This window comes from Gastrolobium bilobum, unplaced genomic scaffold, assembly GCF_033153095.1.
Source record: "Gastrolobium bilobum isolate Gb01-03AN ecotype WA unplaced genomic scaffold, APGP_CSIRO_Gbil_v1 utg9231, whole genome shotgun sequence".
Lineage (NCBI taxonomy): Eukaryota > Viridiplantae > Streptophyta > Magnoliopsida > Fabales > Fabaceae > Gastrolobium > Gastrolobium bilobum.
In genome coordinates, this window is record NW_026897073.1 from 136,264 (window position 1) to 159,776 (window position 23,513).

At 33.1% G+C, this 23,513-nt stretch overlaps 3 protein-coding genes across 3 annotated transcripts; 1 reads left to right on the top strand and 2 right to left on the bottom strand.

Moving 5' to 3' along the window:
* Positions 1-577: 577 nt before the first annotated feature.
* On the top strand, positions 578-2,432 carry LOC133303849 (DCC family protein At1g52590, chloroplastic). Its single transcript, XM_061503818.1, has 5 exons — positions 578-853; positions 965-1,022; positions 1,546-1,653; positions 1,941-2,033; positions 2,115-2,432. The coding sequence occupies exons 1-5, from the start codon at positions 670-672 to the stop codon at positions 2,194-2,196; spliced, it is 525 nt and encodes a 174-aa protein (XP_061359802.1). The 5' UTR covers positions 578-669; the 3' UTR covers positions 2,197-2,432.
* A 1,006-nt stretch (positions 2,433-3,438) lies between these two features.
* On the bottom strand, positions 3,439-5,356 carry LOC133303848 (RHOMBOID-like protein 5). The gene is made up of 5 exons (XM_061503817.1): positions 5,082-5,356; positions 4,437-4,600; positions 4,165-4,350; positions 3,631-3,892; positions 3,439-3,530 (listed from the first exon to the last, which is right to left on the bottom strand). The coding sequence occupies exons 1-5, from the start codon at positions 5,354-5,356 to the stop codon at positions 3,452-3,454; spliced, it is 966 nt and encodes a 321-aa protein (XP_061359801.1). The 3' UTR covers positions 3,439-3,451.
* Positions 5,357-11,332: 5,976 nt separating this feature from the next.
* Positions 11,333-15,685, bottom strand: LOC133303869 (probable polygalacturonase At1g80170). The gene is made up of 10 exons (XM_061503840.1): positions 15,671-15,685; positions 15,374-15,493; positions 14,973-15,110; positions 14,598-14,768; positions 14,355-14,378; positions 13,098-13,305; positions 12,886-12,967; positions 12,166-12,274; positions 11,904-12,020; positions 11,333-11,563 (listed from the first exon to the last, which is right to left on the bottom strand). Exons 1-10 carry the CDS (start codon positions 15,683-15,685, stop codon positions 11,333-11,335), a joined length of 1,215 nt encoding a protein of 404 aa, XP_061359824.1.
* Between the last annotated feature and the right edge of the window lie 7,828 nt (positions 15,686-23,513).

Genomic DNA, 23,513 nt, shown 5'->3' on the forward strand with positions numbered 1-23,513 from the left:
TATTGAATATCTAATAGATTTAAACAGGCTAATAGACCTAGGCCAATACTTTTATTTTTGAAATATAAACCAGATCAAACTTATAATTTGAGCCTATACAAAACTAACAGATCAGATTAAGTCTAAAGTATTTTACACAAATCTAATTTCTTTGATAAAACCTAACTCAATCTAACCTATTTACATCGCTAATTGTAACATCTTTTCATGCCTACTTTATATATTTATCTCTATCACCATAATCTCAATTATTGAAAAGAAGCAGGTAGAGTGCATAATATGGGAAATTTTTCTGTATTTTATATAAAAAAAAAATTTGGATTCGTTTTTTGTCATGTCTCATGTCAAGCACACACAAATCAAGTGTGGGTTCCACGCTTAAAAAAAAAGTCAAACCAAAATCAGGATACTGCGCCGTATCCTCAATATACGTTGTCGGATCCTTATTGCAAAAATAAACAGTGTCATTCCTGCAGCATGATTCTTATATTTCCCTTTTTTTTTACCACATTTCTATAAATATTTTCTCTATCTTTTCTCCGTAACAACAGCAAAAAACTTTTTTATACCGAAAAAGCAGAAACAGAAAACCCGATATTCTATCCCAAATAAATTGCCTTTGTTTGTGGGAGCATAAAGTTGTGGTCTTTCCCACGGCTTCGTGTTTCAATGGCTCTTCAGCTTCATGTTCCTGGTTGTTTTGGGCGCTTCAACTCAAGCGTGTGCATGCTGCCTGCACGAAAAGTGCATACCTTTGCTACTCTGTCACAGCCCCGAAGCGAAGCAGTGAACTGGGTTGAAGCCACTTCCAGTTTCTTCGAACAAGACAAACGACCCATCATGTTGTTTGACGGTAATCAAGGCTCAGTGGTCCCTTTTACTTCGAATTTCCGTCATACTACATGGAACATATGATTCTGCAATCCAAGTGTTTGATAAAAAATTTTGCTTGTGACACACACAGGGGTATGCAACTTGTGTAACGGCGGTGTAAAGTTCGTTCGTGATAACGATCGAAACAAGTAAAATATCTATCTCCTTTTCCTCATGCTTTTGATTATTTTCACAGTAATATTCATTCTCCTAAATCAATGAGAATGAAATCGCGCCTATATGTATATATATTGAAGTTGTTTTGTTTGTTGCTACCCTGATAGAAAGATAACGAGGTCTTAGATATGTAGTGTTAGTTTCAGTAAACTTGGGATTCTTTGATTTGGTTAAATGAAGAGTAAATAACTTTTGGTTACCTAACAAAAAACCCTGTCTTCACTTTGGTCTCTTAAAAAAAAATTAGTTAGCTGGTCCCTAACAAATTCAAAGTGGACTAATATGAGTCTTTCTTGAAATTGTGAGGGACCACGATTTCAACTAAATGGGTCCACTTTAAATTTATTAGGGACTGACTAAGTTTTTTTTGTAAGGAACTAAAGTGGAGACCGTGTTTTTTGTCAGGGACCAAAAATGGTATTTACACTTAAATGAAAAAACAACTTGATCAATCATTTCGTTTCTTTTATATTTTGTTGGGGGTTGACTTGACAGGACAATTAGATATGAACCCCTTCAGAGTGAAGCGGGTAAAATGCTACTTAGGAGGTCAGGAAGAGCTCCTGATGATATTTCAAGTGTTGTACTTGTTGAAAACGGCAGGTATGTGTATTGAAGGTTAAAAAATAACTGTTTTTGTTTTGAGACCAGAAATTTTCAGGCTATTAGCATCTTTCTCTAATAGTCCATTCGGTTGTAAAGAGCTGCTAGGAAATATAATTTTCTGTTAAATTCCATCCAAATAAGATCCAATTTCTGTTAAATTATCCATTATCTTCTCAACCGAATGGATTAACTATAACATTTGTGAGGAAAGAAGAAATTTATGATTGCAAATTACAAAAAAGAAGAATTAGCTATGAAACGTATGACTTCCTGGTTGATTCTAGATCGTACATAAAGTCAGAAGCTGTTCTGAAGATCATGGAATACATAGACTTGCCCTTTCCCCAGCTAGGATTTCTTCTTCAATTTGTGCCTCTGTAAGTAGCATTTTGTCTAGTCATGTTATTTTATTGCTGAAGGGGAACATGCTTGATGATATATGCCATGAATGACTGCAGGTTTGTCAGGGATTTTGTTTATGACAATGTTGCAAACAATCGTTACATGATTTTTGGTCGCTCTGAAGCATGTGAATTATAGAAGCATCATCTTGGCATGAATACTGGTGATAACAGTAATGTCCTAAGTTCAAAAACAAGGATTCTTTCTTGTTGAAGTCCGATCAAGTTGTCCTAAATCTTTCAGTTGAAGTCTCTGTGTACTGTATAGTATCCTGTTTTACCTTGATAAATTAAATGTTTTATTAGATATAAGAGAGCGTAGACTATCAATTCATGACAATATTTTCTGTCCCAAATGATTTTGCAATTTCAATGTCAATTCTGTCAGTAGACACTCCTTTTTTTTTTCTTCTTCTTCTTTTGGCCATGCTTGTTTAACTGTTTCTAATTACACTGAATTCTGTCAACCTTGCCTCAGATGTTTTTCTCTGAAGCAAAGATCCTCAAATTTTCCCGAAAGTGTTCTTTGTGTCAAATTTCTGTTCACGGTGACTTATACTTCTGTTAGGATTCTGTTAAGCTGTTTGAAAACATTAAGCTGTTACATTATTCCCTTTGAGATTTATTATTTTTCAGTTGTTTTTCGTCGGTTATCCAGGAATCATTACACTTAAGCAACGCAGCTAGTTGAATTGATTTGGTAGTAAGGGTTGTAAAGGAAAAAATGAAAAGGACAAAACCCTTAAAATGTCTTTAACTTCTAAGTAGGCAGAAGAACTAAGAATTGTAAAATCTGTGCAGTAAATTTATTATTTATGTAACTACCCAAAAAAGTATATCACTACATTTCTCTATTTTCTGCTTTAACAAAGAAATAAATTAAAGCAAAGCCTTGACTTCTCTTGCTATTGCATGAAGAACTTTATATTCCACCAAGAAAACAAAAATGAACTATTCACTGATGGATCTAGTTTTTATGAATTCTACATACAGCTGATTCTGGAAGTAGAAAACAATTTTTTTTTCAATAAATGATAATTAATACACTCAAACACTATTTCACATGGTTCGTTAAATTAGGAGGTCAGCATTCGAGAATTTTCTCTATCCATATAGGAAGCCAAGTAGACACATGTAAGGGTGTTATATCATCTCATGTACTGGAATTTGGTTGTGTTTCTTCTGGATAGAGCACTAATAAACATGTACCTGGAAAGAAGAAAGAGTTTCAAACCATAATTCAATGAAGCAGTTGTAATCATGCATGTGTCTTGAGCAAAAGAAATTGAAGCGGTTTTCTATGTGTCTGTATGTCAGGGAAGAAACATTGTATATACACGGGAAGATTTTGGATTTGTTTATGCAGCTTGAACAGGCCGTGGAATCAGAACCATTCATCTTGGATAACTCTCTGGGAAGGAAAATTTCTGTTGTGACTTTCCTACATACAGCTTAGCTAGGCCAGATGCATATCTGTCAAATTAGCCATTGCATCAGGTTCAGGGAGGTTAGCCAAGGCAGAAAAATTTCCATTGTAATAATTGACAAGAAAGTAAATTATAATTATTTTTACCCTGTAAGTAAGATGATCACTGATATGACTAGGAAGAAATATTGATAGCATTTGTACTTGGATTTACGTTTAACATCATATCCTGGAGGTATATATTTGCGGTTTACATATCCATATTGAGGGCGCATTAAAAGAACAAAACCTAGGAAAAATCCTGCAATGAATCCTCCTATATGAGCTGAATTGTCCACATGGGGTAGAAATCCAACGGCCAAATTTAGGCCAATAATGACCAATAGACTTATAAGAGCTGCACACTGAAGTAAGCAATGTGTTAATTAAAATTAGGGTTCCATTTTTCTGCAACCGTGTTAGAAAAATTTATCTGCTACAAACATATATTCACCAAGATCCGACATCAAATCCTCTTTTTCTTTTAAAAAAAAAAATATTCAAGATCCGACCGAATCTTGATAGACAAAGTATTTCTGCCGTAGAAGCAAAAATACTTTAGCCTTAAAATTATTGTCCTTAACAGACACATTCCATATTTTTGCATAATACAAAATTTCATGTGAGACACAAGGTGAACATGAGTTACCTTGTTTGCATAGATTGTCCAGTTTGTTAGAAGTTCAGAAAGCATGGCACCCAGAAGTCCAAAAAGTGCACCGGATGCGCCAACAGAGATGGTATTTACTGTTGCGGATTCTTTCAAATCCAAAATAGATAACAAACTTCCACCGAAACCAGAAAGGATATATAATAATCCAATTCTCACTGCCAAATCCAAGAGATTACAAATCAACCAAAGAAGATCAAATGCGAAGTTTCAATGTGCAAAATCTCAGTAGAAGAATGCTTACAAAATCCGAATTCCTTCTCGAGCCGAACTCCTACAAATAGAAGACTAAACATATTGGCAAGTAGATGTACAACTCCAGCGTGAAGAAACATGCAGGAAAAGAAACGCCACGCTTCATTGTCATTCACCACTAGGTTCTTTTCAAGAGCTCCTAATTTCCGCAGCCTGTACAAAGTTAATACAATGATGGATCATAACCCCAAAATGTTAAATGAATGAACAAAAGATGATGAAAGAAACTTGACATTGTTATTTTTCTTTCTTTCCAATGCACGTAGCCATTTCCATTTCCATTTCATTTTCATTGTTTTTTGATAAACTAAAGATATTCTCCACGGCAGGCAATTTTGTTCTAGGTGGATACAGGATTAAGGCTTTAAACTCATTCCAAAGATAATATTGAAAATGATCGAACACATGCTCTCACCTCATCTGCTCAGTTCCTATGCGTCAACTAAACTACCATCGTTTGTTATTTTGTTTTCATTTTCAACTATAGAAATATGCAAAGTTAAGGAGAGAGAACAAATAGTAATTAATTAGATTGAATCCTTAATGAGAGAATGATTGTTCGACATTACTTATCCTTAATGATGAACGTAAAACTTTTTTGAGAGAGAGAGAGAGAGAGAGGAGATATTCTCACGTGCGGGTAGCAGGTCCAAGGAGAGGGTTTTCCCTGAAGGGTTGGAAAGAGAACCTGCCCAGATATTCGGAGAAAAGACAAACATCTTTATTCAAGTACGAAGGGCAATCATTGAGATACATGCTATATACGAACATTGCAACATTCGCCAAAAAAAAGAGTGGCACGAGCCATGGGGTCCACTGACTGGGCGTTGGCGGGTGGAAAGAAGGTGGTGGCGGCGGGGGGTAGCGGGCCGCCTCAATGTCGGAAGATTGCGGCGGCTTCCTCCCCATGCGCTCCGGCGGTGACTGTATGTGTGGTTGTGATTGCAACAAAAACAGAGACAGGGACAGAGACACAGACACAGAAATAGGATGTTGTGTTGGCAAATGCAAAAGAACGGGGCGAACCTGCCTTCGTTTGGGTTGGCTAGCCTAGCGGTTAAATTAGGTAACTCATCTTTCCCCCTTAATAGGGTTTTTTTATTTTTTTTTTATTTTTTTTTTGTAATGAGTAATTTTTGTTGTATACAATTATACAATACATTAAACAAAAAACCCATTTGCATCTTGTTCTGATTTGGTGACACATATATCATCGATATATTAATGTTAGATCTAGATGCTTTCTCTCAATTACCTGCTGAAAATATACTTTAGAAAATAATAGCATAGTCAACTGACAGTGTATCTGATATAATCAGTTAGGATTACAACTGATATATTCAGTTATAATTGTTTGATGACAGTTATATTCTGTTACCAATGCTTAAGCATTTAGTGAGTAGAATAGCTTAGTATATATAGCTGGCACTTGTAATACTCAATAACTAAGTTTTCATTTTCTCAATATACAAGATTACATTTTCAGTTTCTTTCTCTGAATTCTGATACCTTTCATGGTATCAGAGCTATCTTGATCCATGGAGACACTCGATTCTCAACCTTCCGCTACGCAGACCCAACCTGCAACTTCTCAGCCTTCTCTCCAACCTTCAATTCACTATTTTTCGAATCCTGTTTCGATCAAGCTTGGTGAAGATAATTTTCTTCCCTGGAGACAGCAAGCTCTAGCTACAATCAAGGGGTTCAAACTCCAGAAGTTTATCACAGTTAATAATGAAGCCGCAAGAATAGAGTATGGAGATGATCTATGGGAACAACAAGACCAATTACTGATGTCTTGGCTGTTGGCCTCTATGTCTGACTCGACACACACAAAGATAGTTGGATGCAGAAACTCTTGTGAAATCTGGCAAAATCTTGAGGAGTTCTTTACCTCACACACAAAAGCCAAGATCAAGCAATTCAAGGTTCAGCTCAAGAATATGAAGAAAGAAGGAAGTATCTCCAAATACTTACTTCAAATCAAGAAAATTGTTGATTCTCTCATTGCTGTAGGTTCCAAAGTTTCTACTAAAGATCATATTGAAGCTATACTTGATGGCTTAGGTGAGGATTATGATCCTTTTATAATTTCTGTCACTTCAATAACTGACTCTTATTCTGTTAATGAGATGGAAGCCTTACTTATGGCTCAAGAAGATGGGATTGAAAAGCATAGAAAGACAGAAGGCTTGTCACTACAAGCAAATATGGCACAGATGCAATTCCAAAGATCGAATAACCAGTACAATGGTTCAAGCAGAGGAAATTTCTTTAATCCAAGAGGCAGAAACTATAGAGGCTGGTTCAACTCAGGAGGCAGAAGTTACAGAGGCAGATTCAATTAAGGAGGCAGATTTAATCAATATAGCGCAAATAGAAGATCTCAATGTCAGGTATGTGGCAAGTTTGGCCATATGGGATGGGAGTGCCATCATCGTTTTTTTGAAGATTACCCAAACCCGTTTTCAACTGGCCAACAAAATAACAGCAACCAGAAACTTCATGCAAATGTTGCTATAGCTGGTTCTAGTCAAACTTCTCAACAATTCAAGAATGATGATGTGCCAGATTCGTACTCAGCGTTTTGGTATCCTGATTCTGGAGCTACGAACCATTTCACACCAGATGCATCTAATCTTCTTGCAAGATCAGATTACAAAGGACAAGAGTCAATGCAAATAGGTAATGGTTCTAATTTGAATATACAGCACATAGGTCATTCCATTCTTCACTCTCCTTTCAATTCTTTATCTTTTACCTTGTCCAATCTGCTACATGTCCCGAGTTTGTCCAAAAATTTGTTAAGTGTTTCACAGTTTGCAAAAGAACACAATGTATTCTTTGAATTTCATGCTAACTCTTGTTTTGTCAAATCTCAGGTTACCAAGGAGATTCTTCTCCAAGGAACTCTTAGAAATGGACTATATGCCTTTGATGGTGCCAAAGTTCTCAAGAAAAACAATTTGTCAACTTTCAATTCTGTTCCTTCTGTTTTGTATACACAGACCGTAAACAATAAGTCAGTTTTAGATTTGTGGCACAGTAGACTAGGACATGCTTCTTTCAAAACTGTAAAAGCTGTCCTCAATCATTGTAAAGTTTCATTTGAAAATAAAATGGATGCCATCATTTGTGATGCTTGCTGTAAAGGAAAAATGCATCAACTTCCATTTCAATTGTCTACTTCCACCTATCATCAGCCTCTTGAATTGATCTTTTCTGATATATGGGGACCAGCTCCCATTGATAGCTCATATGGCTCCAAATATTACATTTCATTTGTTGATGCCTTTAGTAGATATACCTGGATCTACCCTTTGAAAACCAGATCTCAAACTTTTGCTGTATTCAACCAATTTAAAACAATGGCTGAATTACAACTTGGAACCAAAATAAAAGCTGTCCAAACGGATAATGGCAAGGAGTATTTAAAACTCACTCCTCTTCTTCAAAGTCTTGGTATCATCCATCGCTTGACATGTCCATATGCTCATCAGCAAAATGGTACACCCGAAAGAAAACATAGGCATATTGTTGATACTGCCTTGACTATTATGGCAGCATCCTCCATTCCACTCAAGTATTGGGAAGATGCCTTTATCTCTGCCACCTTTATTATTAACAGGCTGCCATCCCCAACTTTAAACAATGTCTCTCCTTTTGAAATTCTATTTCACCAATGTCCAGATTACTCCCTTCTAAAACCCTTTGGATGTGCTTGTTATCCATACCTCAGACCTTTCAATAAACACAAATTTGATTACAGATCCGATCGGTGCACATTCTTAGGTTACTGCACATCTCATAGAGGCTACAAATGCCTCACTACTTCAGGAAAAGTAGTGTTCTCTCGACATGTCCTTTTCAATGAGTTACTTTTTCCTTTTAAAACTCCCAAACTTAACCCAATCCCTGTCTCTACTCCAGTGTCACATGTGTCTGTCCCCTTTATTCCCACAACCCACATTACACCTCATCCAACAACCCGTGACCATAGTGCTGTCAATTCAACTAACACCATTAACACTATTACATTGCCTGCACCTTCTTTGCCTTTGGTTTCTTCTGTGTGCAGAATCACTCTACAGAATACTCAACCAACTTCTTCTCACTTTGATGCTCCTCTTGACGCACCTGCAACACCTATAGAACCTATTACTGATTTACCTGCATCATCATCTACTGCCAACAACAATAGACATTCCATGGTTACTCGAGCCAAGGCTGGCATCTTCAAACCAAAAGCACTTCTCACTTCCATCGAACCTACTTCTACTGCTCAAGCCATTTCTCAACCACACTGGTTCTAAGCAATGAAGGATGAATTTAGTGCTATTCTTTGCAACAACACATGGAAGCTTGTCTCTCTTCCTCAAGGCAGATCACCTATTGGATGCAAATGGGTTTTTAGAACAAAATACAATCCAGATGGCTCCATTTTCAAATATAAGGCTAGACTTGTGGCCAAGGGATTCCATCAAGTTGAAGGCTTTGATTATGCAGAAACCTTCAGCCCTGTAGTCAAGCCAACCACCATTAGAGTTGTTCTCACTATTGCTCTTGCTCGAAGTTGGCCTATACATCAACTTGATGTGAATAATGTCTTTCTAAATGGTGAGCTCTCTGAAGAAGTCTACATGCAACAGCCTCCAGGATTTGCTACTCCAAACACACAGCTTGTTTGTCGACTTACTAAAGCTCTGTATGGACTTAAACAAGCTCAAAGAGCTTGGTTTGCAAAACTCAGCTCTACCTTAACTAATTTGGGATTCACTTCTACCAAATGTGATAGTTCTTTATTTGTTTCTTATGCCTTTTCTGCCACTACCTTTGTTCTTGTATATGTTGATGATATCTTGGTCACAGGATCACATCCCCAAGTAATCTCTTCCCTTATTAAAGATCTGAATGCTGCCTTCTCTCTCAAAGATCTTGGTCAATTGCACTATATTCTTGGAATTGAAGCTCATAAATCCTCCACTGGACATCTGCATCTCTCTCAGTCCAAGTATGTCACTGACCTTTTGAAGAAAGCTAATATGACAGATTGTAAGCCCATGCCTTCTCCAATGATTTATGGTCAACGTTTATCCTCCAAGGATGGTTCAGCCTTTCATGATCCTTCCTTGTATCGATCTATAGTGGGTGCTCTTCAGTATGCAACCATCACTCGTCCAGAAATAACATTCTTAGTCAATAAAGTCTGCCAATTTATGCACTGCCCCCTTGACACACATTGGAAGGCTGTAAAGCGAATTCTTCGTTACTTAAGTGGCACACTCTCTCATGGCCTTCACATTGGTCCATCTTCTCACTTCCATCTCTCATCCTTTTGTGATAGTGATTGGGGATCCGATCCTGATGACTGCAAATCTACTTCTGGAATTTGTATATTCCTTGGTGGCAACCTGATATCGTGGTCCTCCAAGAAGCAATCAGTTGTCAGCCGCTCCAGTACAGAGGCAGAATATCGCTGCCTTGCTTCCACCATCACTGAAGTCATGTGGATACGATCTCTTCTGAGTGAGCTACATATTGGACTGATCAAGACTCCAACAATTTACTGTGACAACCTTAGCACAGTCCTTCTTAGTGCTAATCCCCTACAAAACATTTTGAACTTGATCTTCATTTTGTACGTGAGAAAGTCATCAACAAGCTTGTTTCAGTTCATCATGTCCCAGCTGTTCATCAACTTGCAGATGGCCTCACTAAAGCTATATCCAACACTTTTTTCTCTGATTTTCGAACCAAGCTTCGTGTGTCAAAAAGATTGACCACTTCGCTTGAGGGGGGATGACAGTGTATCTGATATAATCAGTTAGGATTGCAACTGATATATTCAGTTATAACTGTTTGATGACAGTTATATTCTGTTACCAATGCTTAAGCATTTAGTGAGTAGAATAGCTTAGTATATATAGCTGGCACTTGTAATACTCAATAACTAAGTTTTCATTTTCTCAATATACAAGATTACATTTTCAGTTTCTTTCTCTGAATTCTGATACCTTTCATCAACTAAAAGAGAAAGGGTTTAATGTGTATATACTTGATGAATTAACTCTTTATTTATAGATGATTATCTGAGAGAAATAAACTTTTAGGTCTCTTAAAAATATTTGGGATTTAGTTCTTGATCTATTGTTATCATAATAGAATTAGTATAATGAGTTTGGTGTTTGTCATTTTAAATCACATAAGTTATGTCATTTTAGGAGAGAGATAGACACATAAAAACGGAAATCATGGGAGAGAGAAAGTGAGTGGTTTTTTTAATTTAAAATTCAAATTTTCTGTGTCTATATCTCTCTTGAAATGACATAACTTTCTGTCATTTAAAATGACAAACACTTTTTTCTAGTATAATTTAAAAAATATTTTCTTAATTTTACTCTTAGCAATTTATGTCAGGTGGATAACACATCTGAATATCTATTTCAAGACAATAATAAATTGGTTGCAAAATAAGGACAACTCAAACGTAGGACATGAATTGAATAGCTTAATTACATTGGATTTCAATTTTTTTATACAGTAAACGAAAATTTTCTCATGTTATAAATATATTTTGTGTAGAGAAAAAAAACAAAAGAAAATATTATACGAACACAATTACATTTAACAATTCTCCTACACGAGGAAATGTTTTCTCAATTACATTTAACACTTGACCTTTATTTGAACAAAATTACTTTCGATAATATTGTCAAATATAACTCTAATTCTTCTGATAGTAACTCTTCAATTTTACACAGATTATTCAATAACCACACAACAATCAATCTAATAAAAAGGTAATGATCTAAAAATAAAAATTAAAACCCAATAAGTACTTATGAAAACAAGCTTAATCAATGTTGTCTCTCAATTCAGGAAGAGCTACTTGAGCAAGCACTTGAGAGCTGGTTTAGTGTGGGTGGCTGTTCCGTGAGCATTATTGCAGAAGGAGAAAGCCTTCTGGCCAGCAACTAAAGATGATATATAAACACGATCAAACACAATGTTGGAGCAGCCCACATTTTGGTCGCAGCTCAAATTGATCACCTCGCTCGTCAATGATGTTCCAACTATTCCTCTGTAAGTTACATCACTCACCTTCACCCCTTGAGTCTACTCATAATAATTCATGCAAAAAATAGTACATAAAAAAAGCTGTTACTTAAAGTTGTAAAAAAATATAACTACAAAAAATACACTTCTCATTTTCGTCTCTTACAAGAAGAAAGTCAACTTTTGGTCTCTTTACAATTCCAGTTCTTTGAAAATATGGTTCCTTAGAAATGTAATAAAGACCCAATTTAATCTTTCAAAAAGAATTAATATGATTTTTTTTAGAGGACGAAAGTGAGGACCGTATTTTTTGTTAGAGACCCAAAATAGACTTTACTCAAAAAAATAAATAACTTTTCTGAGTAAATAAGTTGGTATATATGTTATCTTATTGTTTTACCTTGTTTTGGCAGTCCACTTTGTCAGGGCAATAAAACTGGTCAATGATTATGGGGCTATTGGCTCGAACAAACCTAATCTTTTCAAACGAGATCCTCCTAGCAAATCCAGATCCACCCTATATTGTAAAATACAATTGAAAGGTTATATTTAGAATAATAATTTACATAACTTATCTAACCAAGATTGCAAGCAAAACATCTTATAATAATAGATTTTTCAACCATGAATTAATTGGCGTTGTTTTTTATTTGCTCAATTACCTGCACTGTCTTAATCCTTACTCCAGTTAATGTTTCAGTCAAAGTGCAATTCTCAACATGCACGTCTTCTACAATGTCGTTCTCTCCACTTATTCCCAATGATCCAATGCTACAAAAATGTGATTCACATCATCATGATCAGAGAAAATAGAAAGAAAAAAAAAGCAACATGTACTCGAAATAGGGATTTGCAAAATAATAAAAAATTGAACCAAAACATGAACCGAACTGAACTGCATTTAAAATAATCAATTTTTAAAAACCGATTCATAAACTGAACCAGTTTGTAAAAAACCAGTTCATGAACCAAACTGGGTTTTAGAACCAGTTTAAGAACCGAACCTATTTTCGAACCGAATCGTTTTTGAACCGAACCAAATTGATTTTTATAACTATATTTTTAAAATTTCTAATTTTTTATTCTTTTCAAAATAGAGTCGACCCGAACCGGTCCCGAACCGAACCGAATCACTTCCAAACCGAACCAGTTTTGAATCGAACCGAATCATTTTCGAATCGAACGATTTAAACCAATTCAGTTCGATTTTTCAAAAAATTCGGTTCGGTTCGACCCATGCAAATCCCTAACTCGAAGGGAAGTTGGAAGTTTCCTCCGATTAATGGAGCACTTTAAAAATCTAAACTTATTTTCATTAGAAAGGTGTGTGTTTTGTTGAAGCCAAGCAGAAGCAAATGGATGCTAATTACTAAAGTACCAACCTGATACCATGGCCTGGACCACATGTTATACCACTTATTTTGATCAAGGAGGATCCACCACTAATAGCAATGCAATCATCACCTGTAATTAATTAAGACAGAAACCACATATGTCCTTTTTTTGTTTACCAGAAAACACAATATATTGAAAGATTCTACTAAAATTTTAGAATGTCACGCTCTGACATGCAGATCTAAAGTTAATTAATTACCTGTTGCAATGGTAGAATTAAGTATTTGAATGCTTCTTGAGCCAGAAATGTCAATGCCATCGGTATTAGGGCTTGTTCCAGGAGCAATTAAACGGAGGTTAGAAATGATGCCATTCTTGCAACTTGTTAGAGTCATGTGGCTTCTTGCGGGATTAACACTTGTATATCCTTTGAATTGAAAGCGATAGCATCTATTGAGTGTTAATGCCTATACATCCACACAAAAAACAAAAAAACAAATATAAATCTTTGATATGTGCTCTTGTATATAGTGTTTATGCTCTTTCTTTTATGTGATCAAATCCGTATGGTAGAAATATGTGAGAAAGCAGTGTTAATTTTGCATTAGTTTTTGTTAATTAGTCTAGTTTATATCTTTCCATATGTAATCAGCATTGAGAGACTAAAACCTACTGATAACGTGTGTGTCAAGGAATATGTAAAAAGTTGATAGATTAAGATTTAATTAGTTTATCTCAGATCGCCTTTTCGATGATAAAAGTCTTTGGGTTCGAACTTCTAAGTCATCCTAACTTAACGGAAAATGAAAGTTGCACACACTTTTTGTTTTTTGTAAGATTTAAATTAATCTTTACGCAGGCAGCGAAGGAGTTGGTGCAAAAAAAGTGTGGAAACAGCGGGGGAAAGATTCGTGTACAAATTTTTTTTACAAATTACACTTAGTATGACCGGTCATACACTATTGATTGGAATATAACCGGTCATACTTAGTGTAGTTTGTAAGAATTTGTAAACAAAAAGTTTGTAAATATAACTTTACCCGGAAGATTATATTTACAAACTTAAATTAATAGTGTTCAAAACTTAAAACTACTAATTAAGTAAAGGGAATGTTATATTTACAAACTTTTTGTTTACAAACTACACTATGTCTCACCGATCATACTTCAATCAAGAGTGGATGACCGATCAGACTTAGTGTAATTTGTAAAAAAAGTTTATAAACCGATCGTTCTCTTTTAAGTTAAGTAAAAGCTTCATTAGTAATTATCAATTTCTGTCTGACAAGATGAATTGAAGCACTTCTGTCTATTGATTCGTTCATGAGTATTATCCTTTCCTTTCTTTTTCTTCTTCAAAAACCAAATATTGGATGTGTTTGTTATATTATATATTTTTTTTTTGGTACAATGTTTGTTATATTATATATGCACGAAGAAATCATGACGTGAAATTTAATTTTGTTACAAATAGGCAACAGTGTAGTCGAGTGCAAGGATCAAAGCTGATACTTACTGATGGTGGACGGCACTTTGTCCCCTGAAAAGAAAAAAACTCATTAAAACATGATATATTGTAAAAGTATAAAACAGTGAATTAATAATTAATTACAAGTCAAAATAAGAGAGAAAGCAAAAGGAACTCATTAAGCTGAAAAACTAACGTAAAGAACCAATTGAACCCAAAAGCTTAAGCTGATAAGTGAGGTTACATTAATAGTTTATACTGTTCTCTAACAACAAATACATATTAACTTACTGGTGATGAATTTCCTAAGCAAGGTTGTTGCCACCAGGCAGATCCTTGAGCATCAATTGTCCCTCTTCCACTGACAATTAATCCATTGACAGATGAGAAGCCAAGCCATGTATTTGTGTGGAACCCAGCATATTCTGATTTTGTTTTAGGTGCAACAATGTTCCCTGAAAGCTGAGCTCACACACGTAGGTAAACAGATTACTTTACTATATATGAATCCATCCTTCCTTCAATGCAGTTATGCTTAAAGTTGAAACAGTTTAGTTAATGTTTGCTATGCTTTTAACCATTGATCAAGTCTCAAAAATTTCACTTAAAGAGATTGATGATGTTTAATTAATAGAGGTTTTTGTATTGCAAAATATTAATAAGTACCTGAATGTAGGTATAGTTAGATTTGCATGGACCAGTGAAGGTAACAGGCTTCAGTAAGAATGTCTTGGTTGCTGGTATGATGAGGCGAGACATATGTGACTTGCTCTGGCAGACATCATGCCATGCCTTCTGAAAGGCCTGTTGAATGTACATTTACATGAGTTGGAGGTTGAAACATATAAATATGGTTGCAGCTATATATAGTATAAGGCACAGCATAGGTTACAAATTTGCAAAAATATTGGCATAAAATTAATATTGTAAATGTGTTTGTATTTGCTAAATGTTCAATATGGAGTTGTAATCGGACATGAGACAGAGCAAATGATTCAGATTAATGTTACATATGCAGCATAATAATTTGAGGAAGCTAAAATGGTGACAGGTAATAATTAATTTACTGGGGAATCGTTGGTTTTTCCATCTCCAACTGCTCCATATTGTAACACATTGAAAGTTGGTGTGATACCCAATCCGGGAGTAACCACATTCAGAATCATTAACACGGTGAAGAAAAGCTCCTGCATGAAATTATCATTTTACATAATAAGTCTTCATTAATAATAGGGAAGAACTTTATATAAACGAATCACACTTGATCATCAAATAAGTCATTGCAACACATAATGACAGATATATTGTGTTAAAATCAAAACAGAATGTGAAAATGGTAAAATGAGACACTCTGAGATCCTGACCATTGTATTAAACATTGTAGTGCTCTTGAGCCACATGACAAGTTTTTCTCACCCTCAATGTCTATGTTATGTACCCCAATTTCTTCCTCTATATATAAGGGCTATAGCAGCAGTACTAGTGTACTTGGAAGCAGATTTTAGATGATAATTTGGCTTCCCTTAATTGATAAAATAAAACAACTTACATTCCAAGTTTATTGCTAACAATTAAGATATTAGTTTACTCTGCTAATAATGTTAGTTGGGTGCATCAATCGATACATATTATGGGGTTGTGGAAAATTAAACTCCACACAATCTAGTTGGAAAACACATGGCTTATGGAAACGAAGACCTTGTTTTCACAGTAAGCACATGAATCAAATGCACATCCCTAGGCAAAAGCACCGTACTACTAACATTTTGCAAAAAAAAATTCCTGTTCAAAGCACATCTGAAAAGTTTTGTCATAAGTAGTCAAACTCGTCACCTGACTTGACGCATTTAGTCCCGTCAATTATACTGACGCGACTTGTGTCCACATCAACAAAGTGGAGGAGTTACATGCGACATGGCATGATCCGGTAGAGTCCTGTCCCACGAATTGACGGCACCACTCGCGTCAAATAAATTGACGATATGTAATCACGTCACACAAAGTAACGACATCACCATCGTCTACTTCGCGTCATATATATTGACGAGTCTCTTCTCTTATACACGCTTCACCACCTTCTCTCTATGCTTTTCGTTTTTGCACACTTTCTCTCTAAAATTCCTCCCCCTCTCTCTCTCAAATTTCTCCCTATGCTACCCAGGTATGTTGTAGTGTTTTTTTTTTTGTAATCGTCTTTTAAATTTTGTTATTTATTTTAGTTATTAGTTATTACATTATTTGATATAACAACAAAACCCTATTGTAGAATATAATAAAAACTCTGGGTTAAATTTTCTTTTAATAAATTCCTAGTGTAGAATGTATTTTTAATTAAATAGTAAATATACCCTAAGATAGAAATAATATTATTAAGTAGTAATTAAATTATTAAATAGTTATAATTATAATTAGTATATAATTAATGTTTTAATTAAATATTAAATATAAATTAGGGTACCATAGTATAGAAACCTATTTAGTTTGGCAATTAATTAGTAATGCAATAGTTAAATAATAATTATAATAAGTGCTTGAAGTAAATAAAAATTGTAATTAAAGAAAGCCTAGGATAGAAAACATATTTAAGAAAATAATGAAGTAATAATTAAATAATAAAAATATTATAATTAGTATTTTAATTAAATATTAACCCTACGATAGAAAATCTTTTACTAAAAGAATTAATTAGTAATGCGATAATTACTTAGTAATAATAATTAGTGTTTTAACTAAATAATAAATACGATTTATGAATTTTTTTTTTGGTAAACTTAATTATGAAACTTTGAATTAGTATAGAAATAATTAAATATTAATTATAATTTAGGCTACCCTATGAAAGAAAATAATGAAGTAGTAATAAAATAATAAAATAATAATTATAATTAGTATTTTAATTAAATATTAACCCTCGGATAGAAAAATAATTACTAAAATAATTAATTAGAAATGCAATAATTACTTAGTAATTATAATTAGTGTTTTAACTAAATAATAAAAATGATTTATGAAACTCTTTTTTTTTTTTTTGGTAAACTGAATTATGAAACTTTGAATTAGTATAAAAATGATTAAATATTAATTATAATTTAGGGTACCCAATGATAGAAAATAAAGAAGTAGAAATTAAATAATAAAATAATAATTATAATTAGTATTTTAATTGCAATATTAGCCCTAGGGTAGAAAATTATTTACTAAAGTAATTAATTATAAATGCAATAATTACTTAGTAATTATTATTATTGTTTTAACTAAATAATAAAAATGTTTTATGAAACTTTTTTTTGTTGGTAAACTGAATTATGAAACGTTGAATTAGTATAGAAATAATTAAATATTAATTATAATTTAGGGTACCTTGTGATAGAAAATAATGAAATAGTAATTAAATAAAATAATAGTAATTATAATTAGTATTTTAATTAAATATTAACCATAGGATAGAAAACTATTTACTAAAATAATTATTAGTAATGCAATAATTACTTAGTAATTATAATTATTCTTTCAACTAAATAATAAAAATGATTTATGAAACTTTTTTTTTTTTGGTAAACTGAATTATGAAACTTTGTATTAGTATAGAAATGATTAAATATTAATTATAATTTAGGGTACCCTATGATAGAAAATAATGAAGTAGCAATTAAATAATAAAATTATAATTATAATTAGTATATAATTTGTATTTTAATTAAATATTAACCCTAGGATAGAAAATTATTTACTAAAACAATTAAGTAGTAATGCAATAATTACTTAGTAATTATAATTATTGTTTTAACTAAATACTAAAAAAGATTTATGAAACTTTTTGTTTTTTGGTAAACTGAATTATGAAACTTTGAATTACTATAGAAATGATTAAATATTAAATATAATTTAGGGTACCCTATGATAGAAAATAATGAAGTAGAAATTAAATAAAATAATAGTAATTATAATTAGTATATAATTAGTATTTTAATTAAATATTAACCCTAGGATAGAAAACTATTTACTAAAATAATTAATTAGTAGTGCAATAATTACTTAGTAATTATAATTACTCTTTTAACTAAAAAATAAAAATGATTTATGAAACTTTTGGTTTTATTTTTTGGTAAACTGAATTTTGAAACGTTGAATTAGTATAGAAATGATTAAATATTAATTACAATTTACGGTATCCTATGATAGAAAATAATGAAGTAGTAATTAAATAATAAAATAATAATTAAAATTAGAATATAACTAGTATTTTAATTAAATATTAATTCTAGGATAGAAAACTATATACTAAAATATTTAATTAGTAATGCAATAATTGTTAGGAATTGGCTTCCATACTCAAGGAGGGGGTGAATTGAGTATTACAAAATTTTCGCAAAAGCCCCCTTCTAGTTTCTAAATAATCATTTCAAGCAAACTTTGATATGTGGAAAGCTAATCAATACATTCAGACAATCTATAATATATAATATATCACAATTATAGAACTTATACTAGCACATACAAGATATCAAAGAAGCAATTAAAGTGCTAGAAATAAAGAGTTTAGAGGTTAGAGAATGGCTAACACAATATATCCTGGTTCGGTCACCACCACTTGTGACATACGTCCATACTGAAGCCGTTCGATCAACTCTTTCACTAATGGTCAAGCTTCACGGGTGCTTGACAAACCTTTACAATCTTCTAAGATTTCGGGTTCTTGGATACCTTTCAATCTCCAAGTTTACGGGTACTTGGTAACCTTACAATTCACTCCAAATTTACTTAGGTATTTGGCTACCTCTCAAACAATGGATCTCACAACCCTTTCAACTCAAGAATACAAGAAGGGAAATATTAGAAAATGAATATACACTCTCAAAGTGTGGATATACAACTTGAAGCACTTTGGGTATATGGATTTTCAAGATATGAGCTCAAATATATTTGATCTTTGAAAGATATGAAAGAATATGCAAATGATAGTGTAGAAGCTCTCAAATCATTCTTATGATGTGTAGGAATGGTGATCTCTACGTTTTAGGGACATAAGAAATGTATTTATAGTGTTTCCATTGAAACTAGCCGTTTATAGCCGTTTTATGCATTCTGCCCAGTAAGTATTTGAATACTTTTCGTGTGGTATTCGAATACTTCATTTATACTCGTTATAGGCTTTCTGCCCAGTAAGTATTCGAATACTTTTTGTGTGGTATTCGAATACTTCATCAGGTATTCGAATACTGCATCAGGTATTCTAATACTTTATTCATAGCAAGAACAATATTTCGTATTTTAGGCTAACTTGAGTTATACTTGTCGGATTGATGTGATCTTGGTCTCGTTGGGAAGATAAAAGAAAGATCTACAACTTTTATGAAGAACACAAGATCCAAATCCATCATATTAGATACGAAAAATTGTATGGAAGGCAGCAACAAAATTAAGCAACAAATTTTAGGTTCAAATGTGTCCTAGCTTGCTTCCAACCACTTTCTGTGAAAGATCTTGACTTGATAAATATTTTTTGAAGTTATAAAACATGGCAAAGATCTTTTTCTTGGATTTTTCAAATTTCTTTCAAGTATATAAAGATTATGATTATGTAATTTGAAAAACACGTTTACTTTGAGAAAAACTTTGAGCTCATGTAATGCAACCTACCATGTACCCTCACATATATTCTAAGTCCTAAACATATATTTCAAATATGATTTTAGACTTAGCTTTATGTCTTGGATCTTTACTTGTACTTGATGCTTTGACTTGTTGAATATGACAATGTTTGACACTTTGTTGGTTTTGATCATTTTTTACCATGGTTATGATATTGAGCTTCTCTTAGATGTTGTCCATGGTTAGTTGTCTTTGATCTTGGTGTTGCTCTTCTAATTGTTCCTTGTTGCTCTTGATCCAATGATCTTGTCACTTTGATATGACATCACTCTTCTTGTGTGGCTACATCATACATCTTCAATATCCACATATGGTTGATGCTTTTTGCTCTTGATCAAAGCTCTTCTCTTTTTGTTGATGCCATTTTGTTATCATCAAGACATACCTTGTATCTACAATAATTACTTAGTAATTATAATTATTGTTTTAACTAAATAATAAAAATGATTTATGAATTTTTTTTTTTTTTTGGTAAACTGAATTATGAAACTTTGAATTAGTATAGAAATGATTAAATATTAATTATAATTTAGGGTATCATATGATAGAAAATAATGAAGTAGTAATTAAATAATAAAATAATAATTAAAATTAGTATACAATTAGTTTTTTAATTAAATATTAACCCTAGGATAGAAAACTATTTACTAAAATAATTAATTAGTAATGCAATAATTACTTAGTAATTATAGTTATTCTTTTAACTAAATAATAAAAATGATTTATGAAACTTTTTTTTTGGTAAACTGAATTATGAAACTTTGAATTAGTATAGAAATAATTAAATATTAATTATAATTTAGGGTGTCCTACGATAGAAATCTATTTAGTAAAATAAATAATTAGTAATATAATGATGAAAAAGTAATTATATTTAGTGTTTTACGTAAAGAATAATGTTAATTAAAGAAAGGCTACAATAGAAAGACGTTTAGAAAATAATTAGTTTATTCATTAGTGTTTTAATTATTGTTTTAATAATATTTAACTATTAATTTATTTGTAAATTTGTATTGGTTACATGGCTGATCAGCACCCCCGCATTGACTCTGGTCCCAAAGAGTGGGGCGTACTCGATCACGTTGTGCAGTAGTCACACAGATCGCAAGTCGTGTGGAACGAGGGACATTTGAAGTCCCTGAGGGTGAGGTGAGCCTCAGAGGGTAGGGGCAACAAAGATGCACACAACCCAAATGACATGCCCCTGGATTTACAGCACCACCTGATGCGTGCAGGTTTTTTGCACGCGGCTCGCATGAGACGATTACCGGTATGTTTTACATTCCCTTTATGTTCCTTGATGTTCCTTCATGTGGTAATGTTTTATGGTATCTTGGATATCTCATTTGGACCCGAACTCTTGTTTCACATACATTTCCTCTCCTCTTGTCCACGGACCATGACCTAATCCTTCGACATCCAGTATGTCTTCGTTCGGATAATCATAATTAACAGCCTCGTAGTGTGGAATGGCATTCCAAAATGGTGTCACATCTGCATATACAAACATAATGGGGAGATGCGAAAACGTGGTAACTAATAAAAAATTAAAAATTATTAACACAACTCACTAACTAACCTGATGGTGGTGGAACAACTGGGATATTGGACATAGGGATACCAATTTCAAATTCAACGGGATTATCGCAATGTTCATCACCTGCATCGCTATCATTCTGATCATGGTCATTTGCCAACAAAGTATCTTCATCGTCGTCTACTTCTTCCATGTCAGGTTCAACATCTACCATATAGTCGCTTTCTTCTCCATGTGCAACGGTTGATTGTGTGGGCTGCGGAACAGACGATAATACATAATGTGACTGACTATTAAGATCCAACCCACGAATCGGTATTGATAGATCCTCTGATGTCTCAATATCGACGTATAACTCAACAAATTGAGATGTATTATTTTCGACGAATGTTGTAAGAAAAACATCTACGTCCTCATCATTAGATATTTCAATACCTGCATATTTGTGGTTTCCACACGAGACTCTACACATAACTCAAGATATTACTTGCTTTTGTTGCAGCATCAACTTCTGACGGATCTTCCCTTACAGATCCACAACAGACATGCCTTGGACAATATACATTGCTCTTTTTTCCCCTTCGAAGCTTAAACCGCCTGCACCTATACTTTTACTACATGATAATATACGAACGCATGAAATTGATCAATTGCAATAGTATTTTTATGCAAATAAAATATAAATTAAAATGCGAACCCAAAATAAGAAAATAATGACTACAAAGTACAAACACAAAGTAAAAAAAAAAAAAAAAACACATTCACAATACTCCAATGAACAATCCAATGAACGACTAAGGGGGTATATATATACAAAATGTGGGCTTCGTATGTCTCAAAAAAAATTTCACATGTGTATTTACTATTTCATTACCACGCTTGTGAGTATACTTGCTATGCTTTTTATTCACGGGTGAAACTATTTTGGATTCCCTGGTACTTTGCTTTCCTTTTTATTCACATGTGTACTTTGTTTTCGCTTTTATTCTATTTGAGATTCCACGCGGTATGGTTCTTTGTCTTTTTGCGTCGGTGGATTGGGTTCCGTCAACGTACATAATGGGAGTAGGTTCTTTTGTTTTTTGTTATTTGACGCGATTAGTACCATCAACTTATGTGACGGGACTTAACAATCTCAAGCCACGTGGCATGAAACTGCTTCACTTTGCTGACATGGACACAAGTCGCGTCAATATTGTTGACGGGACTAAATACGTCAATTCAGGTGACACGTTTGACTTCTCTAGTATGATAAAACTTTTCAGATATGTTTTGAAGAGAAGAAATTTTTGCGGAATATTAATAAGACGATGCTTTTGCCCACATCCCTACGTCTTCTTCTGTACGTACGTACCTTTGCTGCTTCATTTAGACTCAATACTCAATAATAAACTTAAGTAATAGATTAAAAGATTGCTAACTTTGATTGAAACAAAAAAAAATCCACTACTTTAAATTCAAAGCACGTTTTCTTATCTTTCCATCGGAAAGAAAATAAACTTGGTCGGTCCTATACCAATAGAAGGATAATTTCAGTGTAATAAAAAAGGTTATATTTATGCTATGTTGTAGTAAAATGATTGTCTCATATTATAAAAATAAAATTACAAGTGAGACTCACATGTAAGAGGAAAGAGAAAAGATAAATGTGAGACTCATCTCCACTTTGTGTGTGCAGGAAGCTTATTTATCTTATGCAACATAAGATAAATATAACTAAATTATCAAAAATATTTTTTTATGATACAGGAATTTGCTTATATTCTGCTCTTCTCATTTCGATTTTTGTATTATTTTTTTTTTAAATCTGGTGGGTTCCTTTTTTTGTCTCAATAGAAAAATTACTTTCTTTCCAACTGCCGGAGGAAAAGTAAAACCCTTTTATAAGATGATTTGCTAACATTCATTTATAAGATTTGAATGAAATTTTGTAAATTTTTAGTAAAATGATATGAAAGATATTACATAAAAATGAATTATCACACCAAATAATGGTAGCAGTCGGTGTATGGGAGTTG